We start from the raw sequence: 21,924 nt of genomic DNA on the forward strand, positions 1-21,924 counted from the left end.
GGTCAGACAGAAAACTAACAGCATGCATGGATATCCAACTGCAGCATAGGTGTGCAAGCAAGTGAGCATGAACATCACCAAAAACACCGGCGTGTAGATAATGACAAACTGTGTTTCATATCAGAAGAACAGTTTTATATGTAAATTTTACATAATGCATAATCACTTTAAAGTGACAATCTCAAAGATGTGTCACTATCCATCACTGAATCGGGTAACACGATAGTGACTGAGCATGTGGCCCACTGATGAATTTATTGCAATATTAACAGATTTGCACTGGGTGACACTGGTTACAACCTGACAACTTGACTTTCATTAGAACAACAATAATTTGTTTTCTTGGACCTGAAGTACTAAACTGCATTTGCTCTCAAAACAGTGAACACTAACATAAACAGGAACAATGGGAAAAATGAAACAGATGATTTAAAACTAAAATAAAATACAAATAAACTAAAATAAACTAGCTAAAATCTCTTTGTTTAATATAAACAATATAAAATTACTGGAGTGTTTTGAGTGACTCACAGGAAATTTTGTGTTGAGTTTCTCTCGCACTTGGATGATCACAGTGATCTCCTCTAGCTGCCTCTTTAGTTGTTGCTCATCCACCTGCGAACGCATACGCACACATTCATTCAATCATGCAAACGATGAATCAGTCATCACTAGGCTTCAATTAAAGCATCGTGCCAGTCTTTAGATCTCTGCTTCTCTGGCAGAAATCCAGGGCATTTCAAAGCTCTTTACTCATTGTCGCTGCTAAACCAGCAGGAAAGTAGAGATTCACTGTTGATCATATTTGGTCTAATGCCACTTGCATGAGGCTGCATTTTAATCTTATCAAAGCAAAATGCTGCAGCTCACGCTCTTCCATCTCCAATGAATTCTCTGGAAACAAACAAAAAGTGCTGTAAGAACATTATCAGCACACAGTTAAAAGAATTACACTAATGAAGATCACTCTCTATTAAAAGATGATAATAATAAACATTTAAATGCTACTAGAAATAAAATAAGGATTGACAGGATTCTGCTCCTGCGATTACGTGTTCTTTGACATCTTAACCTTTTTTTCTGACCTCATCATGCAAGATAAATGAATGAACTTTGAAAACAAAATATTTTGCATTACTGCCATCTCTCTGTCTGACAGTGAGCAGCAAGTCAGACCTCAAAGATGAGCGTGTAGTGCTGTATGAGGTCCTCTATGGCGCGGCCGGCAGCAAAGTCCTTCCCGTCGGTCTGGAACAGCGTGGGACCGAACACTATGGCAAGGTTATGAAGGTTCATCTGGTTCATCTCAGAAAACCGCTGTACGCTGAAGCATATGCAGACAGGAAAGACACACACGGCTATAAATAGGCATACACTGAGATATAAGCTGATTTCAGTGTGTGTGTGTGTGTTAGTGTGTTTCCTCACCAATAAAGGTGGTTGATAAGGGCTTGTAGTGTAGCCTTGTTGACACTAGGCAGTCTGTTCAGAAGAAGTTGGTATTGCGAGATTTTCATGCTTTCATCCTGAACGGCTGGAGTACGAAACAGAGATGGAAGCAAAAAAGAAAATTGTGAAAACAATATGACAGGATGATGATATTAAAAGAAATACAAATACAGTGAGAGAGAAAGAAGGAAACAGAATAACCACCTCACAATTGTATGCAAACAGGCACCAATTAAGCTGCAGCTTACATCCTGAAGGTCAGATTCATATAACATACGCAGTGACTGACCGTTTGTCCCATGACATACAGCAACCACGAACTGACCCATCCTCAAATCACAGCTTGACAATATCACGGAACACAGAAACGATCTAATGAAACTCACCAGCATTGCTGAGCCAGGAGCTGGCATCTTCCGCCATGAACAGCCCCTCTCCTAACTCCCTGAAGAAGCGTTTGAGTGTGTTGGAGACATCGTCCACCTGGTGCTCTCCCTCCCTCAGACGAACACTGCGTGCATCACGGCGGAAACTCTCGCACAGCGCTGCCACACGGGAATTCACTCCACTCTTACGATATATCCCTTCAGACGTCAAGCCTAGGAAAACCAAAACAGACATGCTTCTTTAGAAACCCACACTGAAGTTACATTAACAATTAGTAAAAAGGACAGCATGCTGTACGTGGCCATTCAATTTTGGGTGTTGTCAAATTCTTGTTCTAAATGTTTTTATTCTTACAGACTGTTTTCTCATATATGGGAAAACTCACACATACCAATCAATGAAGCCAAAGAATGTGTGATGCATCAGTCAGTCAACAGACCGCTGAAGACACAATATGACAAATCAGCAAAACATCTGCTGTTCCATTAGTAATACTTTGTGGTGGGGCCAGAGCAGCAACATACATACAACTGTGTGTAATCTGGTGGTAGAAAATGAATTAAAGTATCCCGGGTGTGAAACAAAAGCTACAGAATATCTAGTAGAGGGATTCTGCTCTTTACAACTCCAATTCCCCAAAACTCCATTATTGATTTCTTTCTTTGGTCCCATTCTTCTCTTAGCTGTTTTTGGCAGCACTGACACATAATTAAATGTCTCTTTTCAAACAAGTGAGTCAAATTTCTGAGAGATTATTGTTGAAACATGATTAAAACGGTGGTAGTAGTAGTTTTCTTCATGCTAGATTAAAACCATTTGAATTATAGTAGTACAGGCATAGTAAATGACCACTACCAGCAAGGACTGCTCTGCCCTTGTTTCCCAGAAAGCTAACTGGAGGGATTAACATTCCCGACAGGAAAGTAAAGGATATCAGCGTAATAAGCCTCCCACAGACACACAGTCATGGATATACTTGTGCATATATGGAAAATACAAGTACATACAGCAAATGGAGGAAAATGTAGGAGTGAGAGGAGGAAAAGGGAGGGAAAGATCAAAGAGAGAGAACAGGAGTTGAAAGAAAGGAAAGACACAACTAGTCAGAGTGACAGAAGGCAGGTCAGCTGCTGGAGGTGGGAGGAAGACAAAGAATGAGGAGCGAGGGATAAAGAAGAGAACACAAAAGAGAGAAAAAGAAAATAGCAAGGAGGGAGCAAGAGGAGAAATGGAGGTGGAACAGAGTTGTTTTGTTGTCTTGTGGTCTGTTGGTCACTCACAGAGTCAGAACTCCTGCAATTATAGTCACATGAGGACACACAAACACAGACAGAAAGTGCCAAGTGTGCACCCACCGAAACGGCAAGAACGACCACAACTGCATAAAGCGATGTAGACTGTGTCTGTAAATGCAGTCATTTATGTTTACCATCGCTTGTACATGTGTGAGCCTGTGTATATCAACACAGTGTGTGACGGAGGGAACACCGAGACTCTGAAAATGCATTTGTGTCACTGTCTGTATCTCCGTATGTCCCTCACCGCACTGAGTGATGTAGGCAATGCAGCTGTGTACAATGACAGGTATGTCTGTCTCCGTCAGCTGCTGCTGGCTCAGTGTGTCTCCTCCACTCCCTGCTGCCGCCTGGATGGCACCGCACCAGCCGGCGAAATCCAACTTCCTCTCTCCCTCTATGTACAGAGTTCTAAATAAAGAGGGAGGAAAACAACAACATACGAGTGAAGAGAAGGACAGAAAAAAAGCAGTAGAAAAGTAGAAAAGGCCAAAAAATGATTTAATAAAGATTCACACTTGGCCATTTTAACAAACAATCTGTAGTTATCACCACTCTCACCTGCCTCTCTCCACCAGAACCAGCACTTCATTGTCTTGTTGAATTGCTGCAAAACACAAATACATAGTAAGACAAGATAGTAAGATAATGAGATATAAATATAAACTTATGAAAGCCATAATTGTGAACAGGATGAACTTCACATTGTGTCTGTGCTCCTATGTTTACTTCTGGTTTATTTCAAAATTACTGTTCTGTCAATCATCACTCTGAGCTCTCCCACCCTCAGATTACAGTATGTATGCAGTAAATATGCAGTTTATGGGTGTATTTGTGATCATGTGTCTCACTCACAGAGTTCATTCAGCTTGCGGAGGTGGATCTCCTCTCCCTGGCTGTCTGCCAGGTAGGCATGAAGTGTGGAGCCCACCAGAGCAAACCAGCCAACCTTGGATGTTTGTAGGTTCAGGCCATCTTTACACTTCAGCCGCCCAATCCGCTCAAAGCTCAATCTCAGTAAAGGCTCTGCAGTGGCTGGGATGAAGCTCTACACATAAACAAATAAACACAATGCACATTAATGATTGTTTCCTTTCTCCTTTGGTCGTACCCACTTCAGTCAGTACATTACCAAAATCCTCTGGGAAAACCAACATGAATTAAACTGCTAGAAAAAAGAAACTCAAACTAACTGCTGTTCATTTCACACAGTCATGCAGCTGAATAGTTATCTCAGCTGTTCTGAAGGAAAATACCGGTAAGTGGCACAGGAAACAAGTCAGCATTAATTAGCCCCATCCTGACCACCAGATAGCATTTCCCACCTTGGGACACCTTGGCCCTGGAACTGCAATCCTTCCACTTATCAGAGCTCACCATTTTTACTTGAAAAATAATCAACAACTACAATGTCAAATCTTTCCCTTGTAATCTGAAGAGAAAGTAGGAGAATTTGTGCTTGTGTTTTAGATCACAGTGCGTATTTGACGGTTACCTTGGCGATAGACTTGACCCATTCCTTGTGGCTGTCTGGGTCATCAGTGCCAAACAGATACAGACGCTCTGACTCTGAGTAGAGTTCAAAGGTATGGTCATACCTGAGGGTTAGAAAGAGAGGTGATGAGAAAGTGAGAAAGACGGTAAAAAAAATGTGAGGGAGAGAAGAAAGACAGAAGTCATTTAGTCAGTCTGTGTGTGTGTTTGTGTGTGTATATACCCATGTCTTTCAGGCGGGTCGACAGCCAAACACACTATCTCTGAGGCCTTCAGGGCCCCGTTAGGGTTTGAGTTCTTGTCACTCTCATAGTAGCTGAAGGTGCCATCATTCAGTGTACACCAGCGTCGACTGAACTCTACACAGAGGAACAAATTAAGATTTAGCAAGCATAACATGGCTATCTATAGAGACTGCAGTTCATTATGTTTACTGTGATGTGTGCTTTGTTGCATTTAATTGTTATTTAGTTACCCTCTCTAGCCTTGCGTTCTGTGATAGCCCGAGCCATGGATCCAGTCTTGAACAGGAAACCATTGTGAGACACACAAGATGGTGGTGAGTAATGTCTCGTCTCCATGGTCCCGACCACCTCTGACCGTGGTAGCTCTACAGGAGAACAAACCAACAAAACAGTTAAATTCTTGTGGAAGTCTACTTGAAATAGGAGCAGTGCATCTGGCAAGGTTAAGTGGAAAATGGTAAACACCCAAAACACTTCTGGGCATGACCAGAATGTGTGTTTGGTTATGTAACATTTAGAAATATCATTATTGCAGGAAAACAAATGCCACTGGTACAATAAATGTCACAATGAAGAAAGTTTACTTTTATCTTTGCGTAAAGTGGACATGGATACAATTCAGGTGACAGTCCAGATAGTCTTTCACACATCACTGATTTAAGCATCAGTAAAAACAAAGGTACCTTTATGTGACACTTTGCATTCACATACTGTACCTGTGTTGAGATTGTGGCTTAATAACTCTGCCTGCAAGGGTTGTGAGCGTGCGCTGGCCAGGGAGAGAGGGGAGGGACAACTTGCAATACCAGTTGAACAATTTACATCTGCACCGCAGAAAATCAGGCTTAATGTCTCCAGGACATCGCTGCTCTGCACATTTATACACAGAGCCTAGGGAGAAGAAAGAGAGGGGTCGTAAATCACACAACACACATTATGAGAATGCCATTTTGATAGTATGTATCATACTGTTGTAATACAATCCCTACCAGACTAAGGTTACAGTCTGGTAAGGAAAAATCAATGGTGCACAAGTTAGAGTTAGAGACTGAGAGAGACTGAGAGAGAGAGAGAGAGAGAGAGAGAGAGAGAGAGAGAGAGACAGACAGACAGAGACAGAGAGAGAGAGAGAGAGAGTGAGACAGACAGACAGAGACAGAGAGAGAGAGAGAGAGAGACAGACAGACAGAGAGACAGAGAGAAATGGAGAAATGCAGTGACAGTAAGATGAAGACAGAAAGAGATTTTTAGAAAACGGATTAAAATGACACTCAACTGATAATAAATAAATTGTTGACTTTTGTTTTAAGGTTCTGTGGTTGCTGACTGGCTTTACTCATGCCATGTCATCCTCTGTCAGCTTTGTTTCAAAGAAACCAGCCAAGGTCAAATTCAGTGTATCTGTGTAGGCAGGCTTTAAACCCTGCAGCAGGCCCTCTAACTATCTCAAGCCTCCAACCTTTTCTTGGAGCAAACATACTGTACTGTCAATAAAAAACACAAGTAATTATTGTGGGATTTATATGATATGTGAAGGTTATTATTATTTTAACAAAACTACCATCATAGTGTTTTAAGTCCAGTGCCAGAACACTGAGAGCTCTATAAATTAACATTTTGCTTCATTTCAGAGAAGCACTGGTGAGGTGAACACATGTTCTACAAGCAAAAGTAAAGCTAACTGGTCTGAGAAACTTGTTTTCTTCTCTTTGCATAGGGCTGCAAAATGATTTATTCAATTTCACTGAAGGAACTATAAGGGTATTTCTAATAGCATAGGTGACTGCTTGCAAGCTCTAAAGGTGCAATATGAAGTTATGTCACCAAAAACAAAAGTTGAGATGAAATTACACACATATTTATTTGGTAAAATAGAAAAACAAACACTTGTTGAAAGTTGAGAACAAATATGGTATGGAGGAAAATCTTTCCATACAGAACAGAAAACTACCGTTTTACTTGCTAGAAGTGGATCATTGTTGCCATTTGGGGATAATTTGTTCTGGACCCAATGGCAAATACAGGTTGCTGTATGTGACAACAGTCCAAAGAATAAAACTGTAGTGTTGTCTTTAGACTGCAGCTTTACCTCAAAACTCAAGTACATCTTGTACAAATACTGTTAACCCAAATTTAATGAAAGAGGAAGGAGGGGGAGGTGCAATAAGAAAGATGTTAGGACTGAGAAAAGGAGGATGCAGTGTTTTTACAGCTGAGGAACTCAGACTGAAGAAAACACACACACACACACACAGAGTCTGTCTTCTGTTAAAACCAATAAGCTCTTTTGGATTTGATTGAGAAATTCCACAGCACTCTGTCATATATACAGACAGAGCCCCTCCTCTATTTAAGCCGTCTCTATACACACACAAACAGACAAACAAACCAATTAACAAAGATTAAAATTTCACAAGAAACCCCTACACACACACACACACACACAGCAAGAGAATATGTTTTTCTTTTTCTCACATATTACCAAAAAGCAAAAAACAAAAACACATCCACTCCATAAATCTCACCATATGGTTCACAATGATCACAATAATGTCATTTCAAGCTGTGTTCTCTGAACTTCAGTGGCCACAAATGTCTACCGGCAGTCTTCAGAAGCTTCTTTTTGTTTATAGAAGTATCAGATGATATGGCTACTTTTTCCCAGGTAGCCTTGACTACACATTTCACGGCTAAAATCACTTAGAACTTTGACTTCATTCTTCACAGACATTAGACAGAATTTACAAACATGGCTGATAAATATGCCTTTGCTCTTGTCATGTAAAAGTCCAACTGCCTGTTTGGTTGGACTGTCTCAGGGGATGCTTGTGTTGGGGGTCAGTACAGATGATCTCTTTATATTGGAAGGAAAAGGAAACACTTTGGAATAGGAGTAGACACAATAAATGAGTCATATCTGTGATCACAGTTGAACTCTGATCAATGGGAACCATGTGCTACACACAGTGCTGATCCTTCCAGCGGATTTGACTGACATTTTGTGTCTTCAGCTTTTTCTGCCTGGAATTGTCACTCTTCTCTTTTCCATTGCCTGAGAAACAATTCATGGCATGTCTGCTGCATTCTTCAACTCTCTTCTTGTTTTCTTGTTTAATTCACTTTCCAGCAAACTCCTTTTTCTTCAAGAGAATAAATTGAATGTTTACTGGGTTTTTCACTATGAATTCATGTCAAAAAGATTTAAGACCGTCTAAAATTCATCAAATAGAAACATGGCTTTAGCTTTCTCTACAACACTGTGGCTGCCCATTTACTGTCTCCTATATTATCTTCTTCACATTGACCTGATTTGATCTTATGTATCCATACTGCCTGATGTTACAAGTCAGGCTATTCAGTACTTACAGATCAAACCTGCAGGCTAATATTAGCCACTGTGCTAGTGGCCAATCATGTGGCCAATCATTATATACTGTAATCTGGCCACAGACACAATGCAGATCAGAAACAGTACTTTTCTCCAAGTATAGATCAATGGGATGTGATGTTTTGTTTTGACAAATTCCTGTGCCTAATGACTGTGTATGCGTTACAGTAAAAATGAACAAAAAAGATCTCTCCCATGTGGACACATGTACGCTATGTTGTACATATAGGTCAGCGTCCCACATTGTGTCAATAGCCAACCATGTGCCTTCTGACCGAGAAAAGTGAACCAATCAGAACGAAGTATAATGAGGAAATGGGTTTGAGTGTTTGAGGACCTCACGCCCTCCAACATCTGCTGTCTATGAAACAGGGAGTAATGTAATAACACACATACACATACACACACACACTCACAGAAGAGAAGGGAATTCAAGAATCTTTCCCAATTTCCCCAGAGTCAGGGAGAGAAAGAGACAGAGAGAGAGAGCGAGGGACAGAGAGAGGGGAAGAGATTTTATCTGGGTGTGTCGAAAAATCACGGGCCTCCATCTGGCCTCTACAGTTATATGGGACAGAACTGTAGGAAAAGAAAGTGATGAGAGGCACACAACAAAGAAAAATATAGTGAAAGGAAGATGAAAGCATTTTAGTGACTCGCATTAATCAGAGACTGATTGTTCTTGGCTACGAACACAACACAATACACTCAGACTCTCTAAGCACAGACACGAACACATGCAGCCCACTCTTCTTTGTCCATTTTAGTGTACACTGAATGTCCAACCGAAGCTACGCCCACATTTATATATGTGTGTGTACACACGTCCATATATCAAATCCAGATGAGGTAGAGCAGTTAGCCACATATGTTCCATCATTACCTCACCAGGGATAGTTTACAAAGAGAGAGGGAACGATGGAGGAGAAGGTGAAAATCCAGACAGATGAAGATGGGGAAGAGAAGAATGAATGTGACACAGAGGAAAACCAGAAAGACAGAAGCACACAGAAAAAGACAGCCAAAGAGGAAAGTAGAGAATGAAAGCAGATTCCCATGTCCCAGGACCAGTGAAAAGGATTTATGACCAAAAGTCCCACAGTGTGAATGGGAATGATGAGACAAAAGAATGAGCAGCAGCAGGGAATAGACAGAAAGAAAGGGTAACACGGAGATGGAGCTTTTCTTCTATGGAAGCCATTTTCCAAAATTGTAAAAGCACAAAAACAAGCCCATAAAGAGTTTTTACTACTGCCTCTAAGTTATTCCAGTTTGCCATAATAAGAACCAATAACACACCAATTGTGCAGCACGCAGTCAAAATGGACACAACAAACAAGCTTAAGGAGACTTGGATCAGTCCATGTTAGAGGTTCTCCAGATGGAAAGATATCAACTGACACTTAGTCAACTTTAGCAAAAATGGGACATGTATAATCTAATGTAGGATGACAATAGTATATGGACTTTACAGTCTCTAACAGCACAGATACATGACAATATGAGTGTTACTTGTGATAACGGACACCACCATCAACAAAGTAATTCTGATACATCAATTAAAATGTTCTCAAAAGGTCCCAATATCAGAGTACTGAGAACCCATGGAGGAATTCTTCACATACTGGTGGCAAACACAGCTCACAGTACAAAAAAGATAACCAAGATGAGTTTCCCTGGGACATTTTGTCTAATTTTTGCATGTTCAAACACATTTTTAATATTTGTTTAATAAATATAACAAGCCTTATGTTCTTGCAAGAGGATTTAAAACCCAATGAATAAATGAGAGACTGTTAAAACCTTAAGTTGACTACCTTGTGCAAAGAGGAAAGAAAGAGAGCAAAAGGCAAAGAGAGAGGGGAAACAAAGCAGGAAGGGACAGTGAGAGGGACAATGATGTCCATTGACAGAGGTGAGTCTATCATCTAACTCTGGGCACATAGTGAACAAATAGGCACACACACACACACACACACAGATGTACGCAGACAGAGAGAGCAACACAGACCAAAAATGCAAAGAAGGCATACAAACATGCCTACACACACACACATATTAATATGCATGTTAACGTGTCTCTGCCCACTCTGGCAAAAAACACACACAGATGCACAATAACTCTAATGTGTTCGTTGACACAGAGCTACAGTACAGCCGCATTTATAACATCAAGACAAAACTATGGCCCACAGACACATTCAAATATGGGTTGCACTGAGATCATGCACTGTCACAGATCCAAAGTCCATTGACTCGCATTCCTATTCCTATACTCGTACTAACATAACCCCAAGAAAAAAAAGACATTCACATTTATGTTCCTCACAGAGAAAATGTACAAGATCACACAGATACATATACAGAAACACAACACGCTTTCACTACCCTCTCTTATGGCTCACAGCACACACAACCTTACCTGTAAGTTTTCAGTTCCTTTCAGTCACCCCTCTCTTTGGATGTGAGACGACACAGACATGCACACAAAAGGTGCAATGGCACAAAAATAGCTTGTTTGTAGTGCTTAAGTCTAGCGGAAAGTTAAGGGCATGCTAGCTACTTACAAATACGACAAGAGCCAGGAGTGAAGAGATCAACTTTCCTCAGCAGTCCCAGCCAAACAATGAGGGGGGAGAGGCAGAGAAGAGAGGGGGAGGCGGAGTTACAGCACATTCCAGCTAAAGCAGTGCGTAATGATGTCACATTCAGGAAAAAAAAGAGGAAAAACAAAGAAGAAAGGAGACCGAGAAGAGGAGAAAAAAAGCCAGGACTAGATTAACAATCCTGAATGTGGCCCAAAACACTCAACACACACATGTACGCATGTACTCAACTTGTCTCCCACACTCCCACACTTCCACACACATACTGCACTACTGTCAACCTCACAACCTCACTACATTTCTATTATTTCTCCAGACACACCCTAGTGGAAAGAGTAGCAACACAGAGCAGAAGAACTTCAAGTATTCGATCTGAGAGAAGGAAGAACAGGTAGATCTGCAACCATCACAGTAAATATGTGTTTAACCTGTAGGGAATCAAAAAGACAGGAAACAGTGGAAAATGCAGAGAGACCACATTCTCAAGAGACTGAAACATAGTTACAGGAAAAACGATAACCATCATGGAAGAGGACTGAATAGAGGAAGACGACCAGTAGCTGTACAAAAAACATTTTCAATCAAAACAAGTGACAAAAAGACAACTTTCTAAGTCTTCTTCTACACACCCCAAACACAGTGATTCATTCACACAAAGTAGACAAGTTTGAATGCTGGAGAGAAGGAAAATAGAACTCACAGTCAGGTGCTAAAAATGACTCACTCACACACTCAGTGTGTGTGTGTGTGAGCAGTCTACATTGTTTGTGGTAAGTGGGTTAAGTAGCTAATGAGTGACAAAGCTGGGTCTGAACACCAAGACATTTACTTCACACACTGGGGTCCAGTGGCACAATATAAATCTCTGCACTCTAACGGTTTCCAAATGTCCTACTTCTAACTCTAGTGACCAACTTTATCATGTTGAGAGGGTACAGCCAGGTTGGCTGACTCACACTGACAAAGTCACAAGGACAGATAGGACAGGTACCCTGGAAGTACATCCTAAGGGGGCTATTGTTTACAGGTACTGTTGCTGCTGGACTTGACTGTAATGTCTCGATTGCACAGAGACCACTGGTGACGGCCCTGCACCACTAATATGAGCTTAGATGCTCTGTAAACACTGGTGAATCAGAAGCAAGCCAGGAATTAGTTTAAAAACCTGCATTAACATCTGTGTTTCTGACTGTGAATATCAGGTATTTGTCCAGTAGAATTACTGGAAGACTGTGCGTTACATGCTGGGCAACAATCTAGAACTATTTTAACTTACAATTACAATTTCAAAATAAAAGCCTGTTTTGTTGCCTTTCAGTCTGTCAGTCACTCTATCTAAAAGGTCCATACAAGAACGAACCCCGAAAGGACTAAATCATACAAAATATAGTCACTTCTTTATTCTTGGAAACTTAGTGGCGGTCTGAGTAGAAAGCATGTGCAGTGTATGGAGTGTGGACATGTTTGTGCACAAACATGTAAAAAAATGATGAATTCAGACACAACTCAACCTGTGACCCTCTATGAGACATAAGCACAAAACTGTTGGAAAAAAGTCTTGTGTATTGAGATACCAAAGGAACAGTCATTGCTACGTTCAACAGTAACAAAAGTTCAGCAAGGAAATAAATCAAGTCACCATGACAGGTTACAGAGACAGTTTTGTCATTGTGGATTGCTAAACTAACCATCTCATTTGCCTCTTAATCCTCCTCGAGTACAAAAGCCTGTCTCTCTAGAGGTACGTCGGCTAACTCAGACTCTGACACGACTTCCAATATAACATATATTAAATCTCTTTAACAAAGAAAATACAATATGTTCAGATTTGCATGATTCAAATCTGAACATAGGGGTAACGTAGAGAAAAGCACATAATAAATACACTGATCTCAACTTACATTGTTGAGCTCTCTCTGGTTTCCGTACAGAGGGTGGTACTTCCTGTACTTGCCCTGGCGGTATTTGTTGGTGATGAAGCGCCGTCTCTCTTCGCTGCAGCTGAAGGGTGTCAAAGCTTCACTTGGTGGGATGTTGGCTGCCCAGAAACTGTTTACCCGCTCATTGCCTAGCAACAGGAACACCTGAATCACAGGTAGGGTTTAGTTGAAGTATTTCTACATTAAGAAGGGTGAGAATCATGTGTGAAGTGTGTACAGTGTGTAGTTTTATGTACTCTTGTACCTTTTTTTAGTACTATTATTTTCATAGCATTATACTGGACCAAGTAGCTAATATCCTCTATCCTCAGAAATTTCTTGAAAGTTGAATCCAAACCCCCAAACACAGTGTCAAAAGAAACATTCTAAGCTCAACTGCAGGGCTACCATATTAGACTGCGCTACTTCATACAAGTGTACCTAATGAACTGGTAAATTAATCGGTCAGGAAAGAGAAAAAACTATAAAAACCAGTCATCAGAAATCTAAGAACATTTGACAAATGTGTGTGTGTGTGTGTACCTGTATAAGCTCTTCTGTCCAGACTTTTCTGTCCATTTTCAGGCTACGAACTTTTGAGATGCTTGGACCCAGTCCTCTGTGCTCTCCTGAAACAGCCACACAGGATAAATTACATCATATCCATGTAACGCCACTGTGAAATTCTACAAGTTGGCTGCAATCACTCCGACAAGATGTTTTTTTTGTTTTTTTTAACTCGGTTAAATAATATTAGGCTGACAACTCTATCCCTGTCATTACCAGACACAGCACAAAAACAACAATCTGTATCACAGTATGAATACTTATCCTGACTAATACAAAACATGTTTTGTTTGAAGACCTGTCTGTAAATGCAGACACTTGAAAATATGCTGACAACAATGTCAAAACTTAAAGAGAAAATATTCACATCACAAGCATAGATGCACACACACGCACACAAACACACACATATACACAAACCTGCGCATCGTTTGCAGACCACCACACACAAGTTGATAGCAGCCCATTCCGGATTGGGAGCCCCACAGTCGGCACAGAGACTGTTGCTAGGCTCCGCCCAGATCCGCTCTGCCACCTCGCGGTTCGACAATGCCTCACCTATAGCATTCCGCATAGCATCCACCCACTGCTCTCGCAGTTGCTCTGATTCTGCGATGAAACTGCGAAGGGAGACAAACACACGGCCGAGTGTTAATGCTGACATGATGGTGTCAATAACAACCATCAAGTGATAGAAATGAGAAATGAAAGGCTATGTTTGCACCGTGTGCGTTTCCTTATGCTCATAAGCCCACTGAGTACCGGCTCTCTGTTCTTGTTTTGCTAAATATACTTTAGTCAAAGACTGGAAACTATAGAAACACACAGGCAGATTTGTGGCTTGACGCAGACTCGCATGTCTGAATGTTTCCTCTTCTCATCCGTCAAACATGTTGGTCATTCTGCCCTTAAAATACACACACAAACCCACTTCACAAAAATGCACACTTTGACTGAGTCACACAGCGACACACTGAGTTTCAGCTCTTATGCAAATACACAAGCCTTTTCAGATTCCCCCATCCTGTCAAGCTGAGCTCTTGCACTGCAGGCTGTGCACTGTCAGCCAAAAGACCACACATACACTTGAGCACACACATCTCTCTTGCTATTCTTCACACAAACACAGATACACACACACTCATACAAAGGGCTTTTCACATTCTGAGAAGATGTCCAGCTGAAGACTCTGAGGACAGTCTGACGGTGGGAGCTCTCAGTAAAGCAACACGATCTAATTTCCTATAAGTAACCTAGCTGCAAGATCAGCTCAGTTTGACTTTGACTTGTAACAAAAAATGACTGCATTTCACTTAAATCCTTCGGGGAAAACATAAACAACAAATTATTGAGATAAAATAGAATCAGTCAGACTATGTACAGTACATACTATTATGTGTATGCACAGGGTACTTAGAGAGGAGACATACACAAAGCTATCTTGGAGTGTGTACTACCTGAATATGCGATAAGGTGTGGTGAGATCAAAGCTACGACGATCTGTGTTCTTAACATTTCCAACATTCATCTCAATGGATGTGATGCCGATTCCTATACGATAGTCCTGGAAGAAACAAGAAAAGAATATACATTTTTGTGTGTGACAGATCAAATTTTTTGTTGAATTCTTTCAATGTGGAGTAGACTGAAAGACCCTCTACTAGTTAATCTACAAATTTAATCTTACATTTAAATGGTATTAGAATTGCTAAACTATAACACTGTAAATGTAAAGATGTTCTGTGTAAAAGCTAAACAGAAAGGTGCATAATATTTACAAGTGTATCTGTCAGTTATGGAGGAGCAGATTTGTTTTAATCACTTAATTTTTTGGTGCAATTTTCATTATTTAATACTAAGATTTCTATTATTTGGAAGAAACAAGAAAAGAAAAAAAAAAAAAGATAACAAAAAACACACAAATCCAATACAGATTTATCTGAAATATGTGATTTTTACACAGCACTCACGCCTGCAGTCACACACACAAAGTTCTTACGTCGATGGCTTTGTAGAGGAAAACTTTATCTGAGGCGACAACAGTATAAAGCTTGGAGCGTAAGCCTCTGAGCTCTAGATAGCCCTGATAGTCTGGGGTCAAAGGTGAGCCAGGGCTCATGGTGCTATGCAGAGGGCGCCCCCTGGTGCAGTCCAGCAGTACAGACACCCAGTCCTTTCTCTCAGCTGGATGGATGCAAACACATGTATGAATGAATGTTGGGTGAAATATGCATGCACAAATAATTGTGAACCAACCATACATGCATATTTGAGCATATGTAAGACACGCACATGACATCTTGCAAATTTTTGTGACCACACAAAATAGACAGACCTTCACTTTCCGCCCTGAAAATAAACGTTCGGTTGTTTGTGACAACCTCAAACTTCAGCTCTCCCACACTGTTCACATTAGTGATGAAGGCAGTAGAGATGATCCCCTTAGAATACACGTCCTGAAACACACACGGCAACAACTGCGCTCTCAAACAGATCCATATCTAACATGCAGCATGCAGGGAATGTGTTTGTGTGTTTGTGCTTGCGTGATTAGGTGAGTATTAATACATCACTGCTGGCAAATAAAATCAAGTTTCAAAAAAATTTGCAAACTATTTTTGTCTGGAGATTTCTGCTGTCAGCCAGTGTGGTGACAGTATTACTGGAATTAGTGAGGACTGAACAAACCGGATTTTTCAGTAGCACTAGCATGCTGCTCTGGTCTGGCTTCTGATGTAGATTTCCCAGTAAGGGCGACTAATGTGATGATGTATTGGAGTTAGTGTGCATGTTTGTTGTTACCTTGTCACTGTCAAAGTATCTCAGGTAGTCAGCATCAAGCTTAACCCATCGCCTCTGATAATAAAGGGCCCTGTTTGAGAACACACACAAGCATGTCTTAAAAAGTGTGAAGCACATACTCCTTTAACTATAATATAATAATACAATAAGATGTACTAAGAAAGAGATTATACATTGCTAAACTGGCAAGTAGTTTGATGTCTTGGAATGACATTTTTATTACTGTTTCACTGTAATTATTAATTGTAGTTATAGTCTACATATAGGCCTAACGTGCAGTGCAAAGGGCCTAAAGCCAACTGTATATTATAATAAAAGGTATGAACATACTTACCCTGATCTGTTGAATTAATGTAATGTTTAGAGTGTGATCATGTAAAATACACAGCAGATATCTGTGCAAAATATTTGGTGATGACTTTTTTTTAGCACAACCTCAGCTTGTGTGTGTGTGTGTCTATGCTGTCCTGCATACCCCTGAGGTGGATTCTTGTCCAGCCAGCCCATCTTGATGACAGAAGTGAGCTGAGAGCTGTCTTCTTTAGCGGCTGAAGACAGTCTGCCATAGCTGGGCAGGTAGACACTGCCTTTCAGGCTGCTGAGGCCCTCATCCTGCCATAGCCCAGGTCTTTGGATGCACAAACACAAGCAAACAAACACAAATGTAAACTTAATAAACAATATTAACCGAAAGAAACATGAACTTAATGCTTGTGTAATAATCTTGTATACGGTTCATGAACAAATACATTTTTCAGTTATTGTAATATAACTGAACTTGATCAGCCAGAAAACCAACAAGTGTAAATTCTGTCTCACCACAAAAACTATTGTTTCTGTTTGTGATAGTTTGTTCATTGTTGGAATAAAAGAGGGAAGTTGCTCACAAGACTTACAATTACACTGTAAATAGATTTTTGCTCTGCTTTTATGAATGGTTCTACTTTTCAAAATCAGTACAGTTAAGGTTCCAGTCAGTACCTTAAAATAAGCTTTTTCTTGCACACTTGTATTCATATAGCTGTAGCTGTATGTAACTGTATACTGCTATATAGCTGTATTGTTTTAATAGTTTGAGAGTGAGATTAAAAAAGGAGCAAACTGAACTGAAGTTCTGAAGAACTTCTAACTTCTGAAGCCAGATATACTCGTCTGGCAGCTGGCTTTAATCAAGCAAGGTAAATGGTCAAAAATAACACTCATTTTGATATTTCACTTTAAAACATACAGAAATAAAACATTTTTGCCGAGTTCTGCACCATTCATAAAGGTTGAGCCAGGAAGCCCGAAGCAACAAAGACTGTTGGCTATACTAGTAAGAGAAAGAATTACGTTAACAGAAAAGACTCAAGCATAAGTATTGTCATATTTCAAAAGGAAACTAGGTTAGAATCATACAAAACACATAGCAAATATTCACATATTCAACGAGCAAACAAACCTGAAATAAATTAATGTGGGTAAAGAAAGACAAAATAACTGTGAAGTGTTCAAAACTAGAGCTTTACACTGAAGCTATATTCATGTCAGTGACGCACTGAAGTCAAATCAGGCACTGTGGTCGCTCATTGGTTTCTTTCTAGTGCTGTGTGAATTTCTGGAATTGTGTGTCGAAGCATGACTCACTCATCATCATCCAACAGCTCATCGTCACTGTACAAAGAATTGTATCGTCCCTTTTGCTCAGGCACTTGCAGGGACATATCCTACAGGAGGAGACAGCCGTCATTCACACAGTTCAAGAGCAGAAGAGGAAGAAGAGTGTAAAAGAAGGAAACATTCTCACTTACCCTGTCTGGTGTGTTCATTCGATGAACATCGGGAGAAAACAAATCTGGATCCTCGTAGTCATCAGAACTATGATCAGGTTCATCCAACCCTGTGTCAGGGAGTAGAAGATAAGAACAAATTAAAGTGCATAGATTTAGTTAACCTTAACCTCAGCTTGCAGGGAAACTTTAAAATGCTGTCATTGTTTACAAACAGAATACACACACATATGATGTGTTATAAGTAAATATTGGACATTTTATTTATCTAATATTATGGTTTCCCACAATTGCACAATAAGAACTCTACAGATTCACAATCTGTACTGACAAGCAAATTTGGACAAGCCACAAAGAATCATAACGCAATACATAAATACTGTACAAGACAAACTCCCTTTTGCACCAGGGGCCGACTAGAATCAGCATTATTGCACTCTCTGATTCCTGTAACAGTAGCCAACCCAATTTTGGAATGTAATCTTTGCATTTTCAACAACGAAACAAGTATTTGAAACCATACTGTTGAATATATCCATGCAGTCACATGCAATCAACAGAATCAAATTCTGGATTACTAGAAGCCATTCTGGCAAACGCAGTTACAAACAGATACGAACATCAGTTGAGTTAATCTGTGTGCACACAGAAACTCACAGGAAGGACAGCTGAAAGTTTTTAACAGCATATACGAGACACCAGTGTGTCAGTGTGGTAGGACACTGCAGCTCTCTTAAAAACTACTTGTTCAGATTGAGCAACAAATATTAGCGGGTCATATTAACTTCAGTGCATGGGAAAAGGTCGACAATATTTATCTAAAAGCCTTAGCAGAGTAAAATGTTAACACACATTGAGTATCAAGAGGTTTCTATGAAGTCCTGGAAACCAAAGTCTTTGAACCCTTTCAAACGACTGAAAGTAATGAAGTGGTCTCTGACGACATGGACATCATCAGAAGCATTACAAGATTAGAAAACATTTCCAGTGAAAATGAACTTCTAACAAACTGACCTGGTAATACTAATAGTGCTCCACTACAGTAAGACTCTACTTAAGATGTTAAGCTTCAAAATTGTATACACCTGTTTCATAATACCAACTGAGCCAACCAGCTGACTTGATCAAACTAATTAAACCTTGCTTAATAGAGGCACCTTCATGACTTACAGAGACCTGAGACATCAAGTATTGATCACATCAACTCACCGTGAAGAGGGCATCAAGAGAACGCTGCACTGTTAGCGGGATAAACCTTTTCACTGCTCTCTTTTAGTTGTACTTAAGCGCCTAGTTTTTACAGGCACAGTCCGTTTCATTTCTTTATTCATGACTATTGTGACACAGGTGAAAATGCTACTTTCATTATGAGGCAACAGCATACAGTCTCTTGACTCTTCTGATAACAGAGATACTCAGAACTATTTACAAGCACATATGTTGAGTGAAACTCTGTGTAGGTAACCCTGTTTAAAATCTGAGTTCTACATTTTAATTAAATGATAACCGCAACCCAAATATCACATAATGATACAGCTGCAGTCTGAGTGTAACTCAGTATACTGTGTGTTCCGAGCAGTAAAGGACTACAGAGGAGGAACTCTGAGTTTCGACTTGGTTGGCAGACTCTAACATTCAGTGAACACAGAGAAAATGTACACTTGCTGCAATGAGTGTGAACACACCCTTCAGACTCTGCGCGTACATCATTCTACACAGTGCAGCTCAAACGATAAACTGTAAGAAGAAGAAAGGCACATTTTTGACTGGAGGTAGAACTTAAACTAAATCTGCTTAACAGAAATGAATTTGCTAAAATGAACCTAATTTACTTGAAAAGAACTTCCGTTGTAATCTCCCTTTTGAAGCACAGCTCAACAGCAGATGTGTACAGTGTAATTTTCAAAGCTATTGTTGATTAGCTCACATTTGATTAAAAAAAAGACATTTACAATGTTTGACGGGCTTTATGGACACACGTGTTCCTGAGAAACATGTAACAAGCAATCGTACAGAAAAACTACTTCTGGTTTAATCTTCTTCACTGGTGTCACATCTATTGTATAGACAGAAACTTAGGTTTGATCTAATATTTTATATAATTTAATTTTTTTTTTTTTTAAATTACATGTTGCTGAAGGTACTTTAGTTCATGTTTTATGGTCACGTGAAAAAGTCCAACAATTTTGAAGTACTATTTATGATAATCTGTGTGAGATTGCAGATATACAAATACCATTCAGCCCTAGAATATTTGATTTGGGTGATCACTCAGTTCTGACAGGACAGGATAAACATATCAAAAGTTATGCCCAAACCAGTATTATGATTGGCAGGCAAATACTCATCAGGGGATGGAGGACGGAGGGGTTGCCGTCTCTACAAGAGTGGGCTGTGGAGATGGCACGAGTTGCAGCATTCGAAAAAATGTATACATATAACATATGTATACATATAAACGACTGGGTAGATTGGATCTATATGAAGCAAAGTGGGGCAAATACTTACAATTTTTAAAGGACTCCTGGAAGGGGTCACATATTGTAGAGAAATTTTCAGTTAGTTGGATAAATATATAACAGTGCTTCTTCTTATTTTCATTTATTTAATTTTTATTGACCAAATATTTATTTAATGTAGAGCTTACTTTATTTTTTTGATGTATTGACTGGGTTTGGAAGTGTTTCCTGTATTTTTCTTTTTTTTTTTTGTTATAGTTATTCTATGTTTCGCTTACATTGATGCAACTAGTGTAATAGCTGAAGAAGAAGCACAGTGGTAGTTGTTGGCAACCAGAAAGAGATCAGCATGAATGGTGGTGGCTTGGGAGGGGTTTGTATGTTACTGTATTGTTGAAATAATGAAAATAAAAAAAATGTTAATCTCAAAAAAAAAAAAAGTATATGTTGATTACGCTACTCACTGGACTCATGCAGAGGCTGGGAGACAATCCTAACAGGCAGAGCTGGTTGAGTTGACTGCTGTGCGTTGTCTAGAGCTTGGGGTGTCCTGATGCGAGGTGGAACATGTGGAGTCTGGTCTCTCTGTATCTCATCGGTGACCGTCTTGGTGGGAGAGGGGCTGGGGGATAAAGGAACACAGGGCATGTCAACAGAGGTTTGGAAAGCAGGAGACAAGTCCGTCGAGGTAATCTCATTTCGGCTCAAGATCCCACACAGACGGCTGATTCGATACATCTTCTGCTGGGAAGAGAGCACTTCTCCCTCCTTCTCCACTCAGATCTTATCTTTTCTTATTCCATACTAAAAAGTACAAAGGTAACAGCAGTTGAAGTTTTTTGTTCCAGGTAACTACTACAAAGGGGAAAAAAACAGTCCGGTTGCAAATAAGAAAGCTATGCAGAGCTCTCCAAAAACTGCATGGAGCAAAACAAGTGAATCATTTTGGTTACAACTCTAATAGCCTGCTGCTGTCCATGTTACTAACTGCTGTTCTGGGGTCTGAGTCTTCTTCAGTGGTTTGAGAAGTGACTCCAGAGCTGTGACAAACCAGTGTCCTTTTGCTCAATTCCTGACTATCTAGTTTTCCCTCTCTACTTCTCACTCTACTACAGCAAGTCTGAACCTGCATCACTGTGCAAGATATGCATGTAAACACAGCATACCTCTGGAAACACACAATATATGTGCACTAGAGTTGTGCTGCTATACTGGTGGTCGACCATATTCTGTGATGTGCATAGGATTTGCATGGTTAGAGTTAGGTGTTATGGTTATGGGTTAGGCAGTCCCACCACTGACATCACAGAATATGGTGTATCACCTAGTACAATGCATCATGGTGAAACATTTTAATGGTAACAGTATTGTCAAAATTTTCCATTGCTGCCGTTACCAGCATTATCGCTATTTTCTGAGGGAACATTAAACAAATTATTAGCAGTTTTATTTTGATTAGCCACAAGGGAGCACCTTTTTCTTTTGACTATTAACATACAGCAACAAAATCTTAATACCACTCAGGGGTTTTACATCACAAATGT

The 21,924-nt window shown here is 40.0% G+C and overlaps 1 protein-coding gene across 7 annotated transcripts in view; it reads right to left on the minus strand.

Annotated features, from left to right (window-relative positions):
* Positions 1 to 21,924, minus strand: part of LOC124059037 (arf-GAP with Rho-GAP domain, ANK repeat and PH domain-containing protein 1-like) — a 46,016-nt gene that overhangs the window by 9,840 nt on the left and 14,252 nt on the right. For all 7 annotated transcript variants that reach the window (XM_046388758.1, XM_046388757.1, XM_046388755.1 and 4 more), the window contains 22 exons: positions 20,845 to 21,002; positions 17,943 to 18,031; positions 17,779 to 17,858; positions 16,628 to 16,780; positions 16,153 to 16,222; positions 15,686 to 15,806; positions 15,350 to 15,534; positions 14,808 to 14,914; positions 13,771 to 13,970; positions 13,327 to 13,412; positions 12,766 to 12,948; positions 5,587 to 5,761; positions 5,101 to 5,235; positions 4,849 to 4,984; positions 4,627 to 4,729; positions 3,987 to 4,179; positions 3,693 to 3,738; positions 3,379 to 3,542; positions 1,836 to 2,048; positions 1,429 to 1,534; positions 1,177 to 1,324; positions 532 to 615 (listed from right to left, as the gene is read on the minus strand). In XM_046388758.1, coding sequence (XP_046244714.1) covers positions 532 to 615; positions 1,177 to 1,324; positions 1,429 to 1,534; positions 1,836 to 2,048; positions 3,379 to 3,542; positions 3,693 to 3,738; positions 3,987 to 4,179; positions 4,627 to 4,729; positions 4,849 to 4,984; positions 5,101 to 5,235; positions 5,587 to 5,761; positions 12,766 to 12,948; positions 13,327 to 13,412; positions 13,771 to 13,970; positions 14,808 to 14,914; positions 15,350 to 15,534; positions 15,686 to 15,806; positions 16,153 to 16,222; positions 16,628 to 16,780; positions 17,779 to 17,858; positions 17,943 to 18,031; positions 20,845 to 21,002 — 2,935 coding nt within the window. The remainder of the gene's footprint in view (positions 1 to 531; positions 616 to 1,176; positions 1,325 to 1,428; positions 1,535 to 1,835; positions 2,049 to 3,378; positions 3,543 to 3,692; positions 3,739 to 3,986; positions 4,180 to 4,626; positions 4,730 to 4,848; positions 4,985 to 5,100; positions 5,236 to 5,586; positions 5,762 to 12,765; positions 12,949 to 13,326; positions 13,413 to 13,770; positions 13,971 to 14,807; positions 14,915 to 15,349; positions 15,535 to 15,685; positions 15,807 to 16,152; positions 16,223 to 16,627; positions 16,781 to 17,778; positions 17,859 to 17,942; positions 18,032 to 20,844; positions 21,003 to 21,924) is intronic.

The sequence above is a fragment of the Scatophagus argus genome, chromosome 5 (assembly GCF_020382885.2).
Source record: "Scatophagus argus isolate fScaArg1 chromosome 5, fScaArg1.pri, whole genome shotgun sequence".
Lineage (NCBI taxonomy): Eukaryota > Metazoa > Chordata > Actinopteri > Scatophagidae > Scatophagus > Scatophagus argus.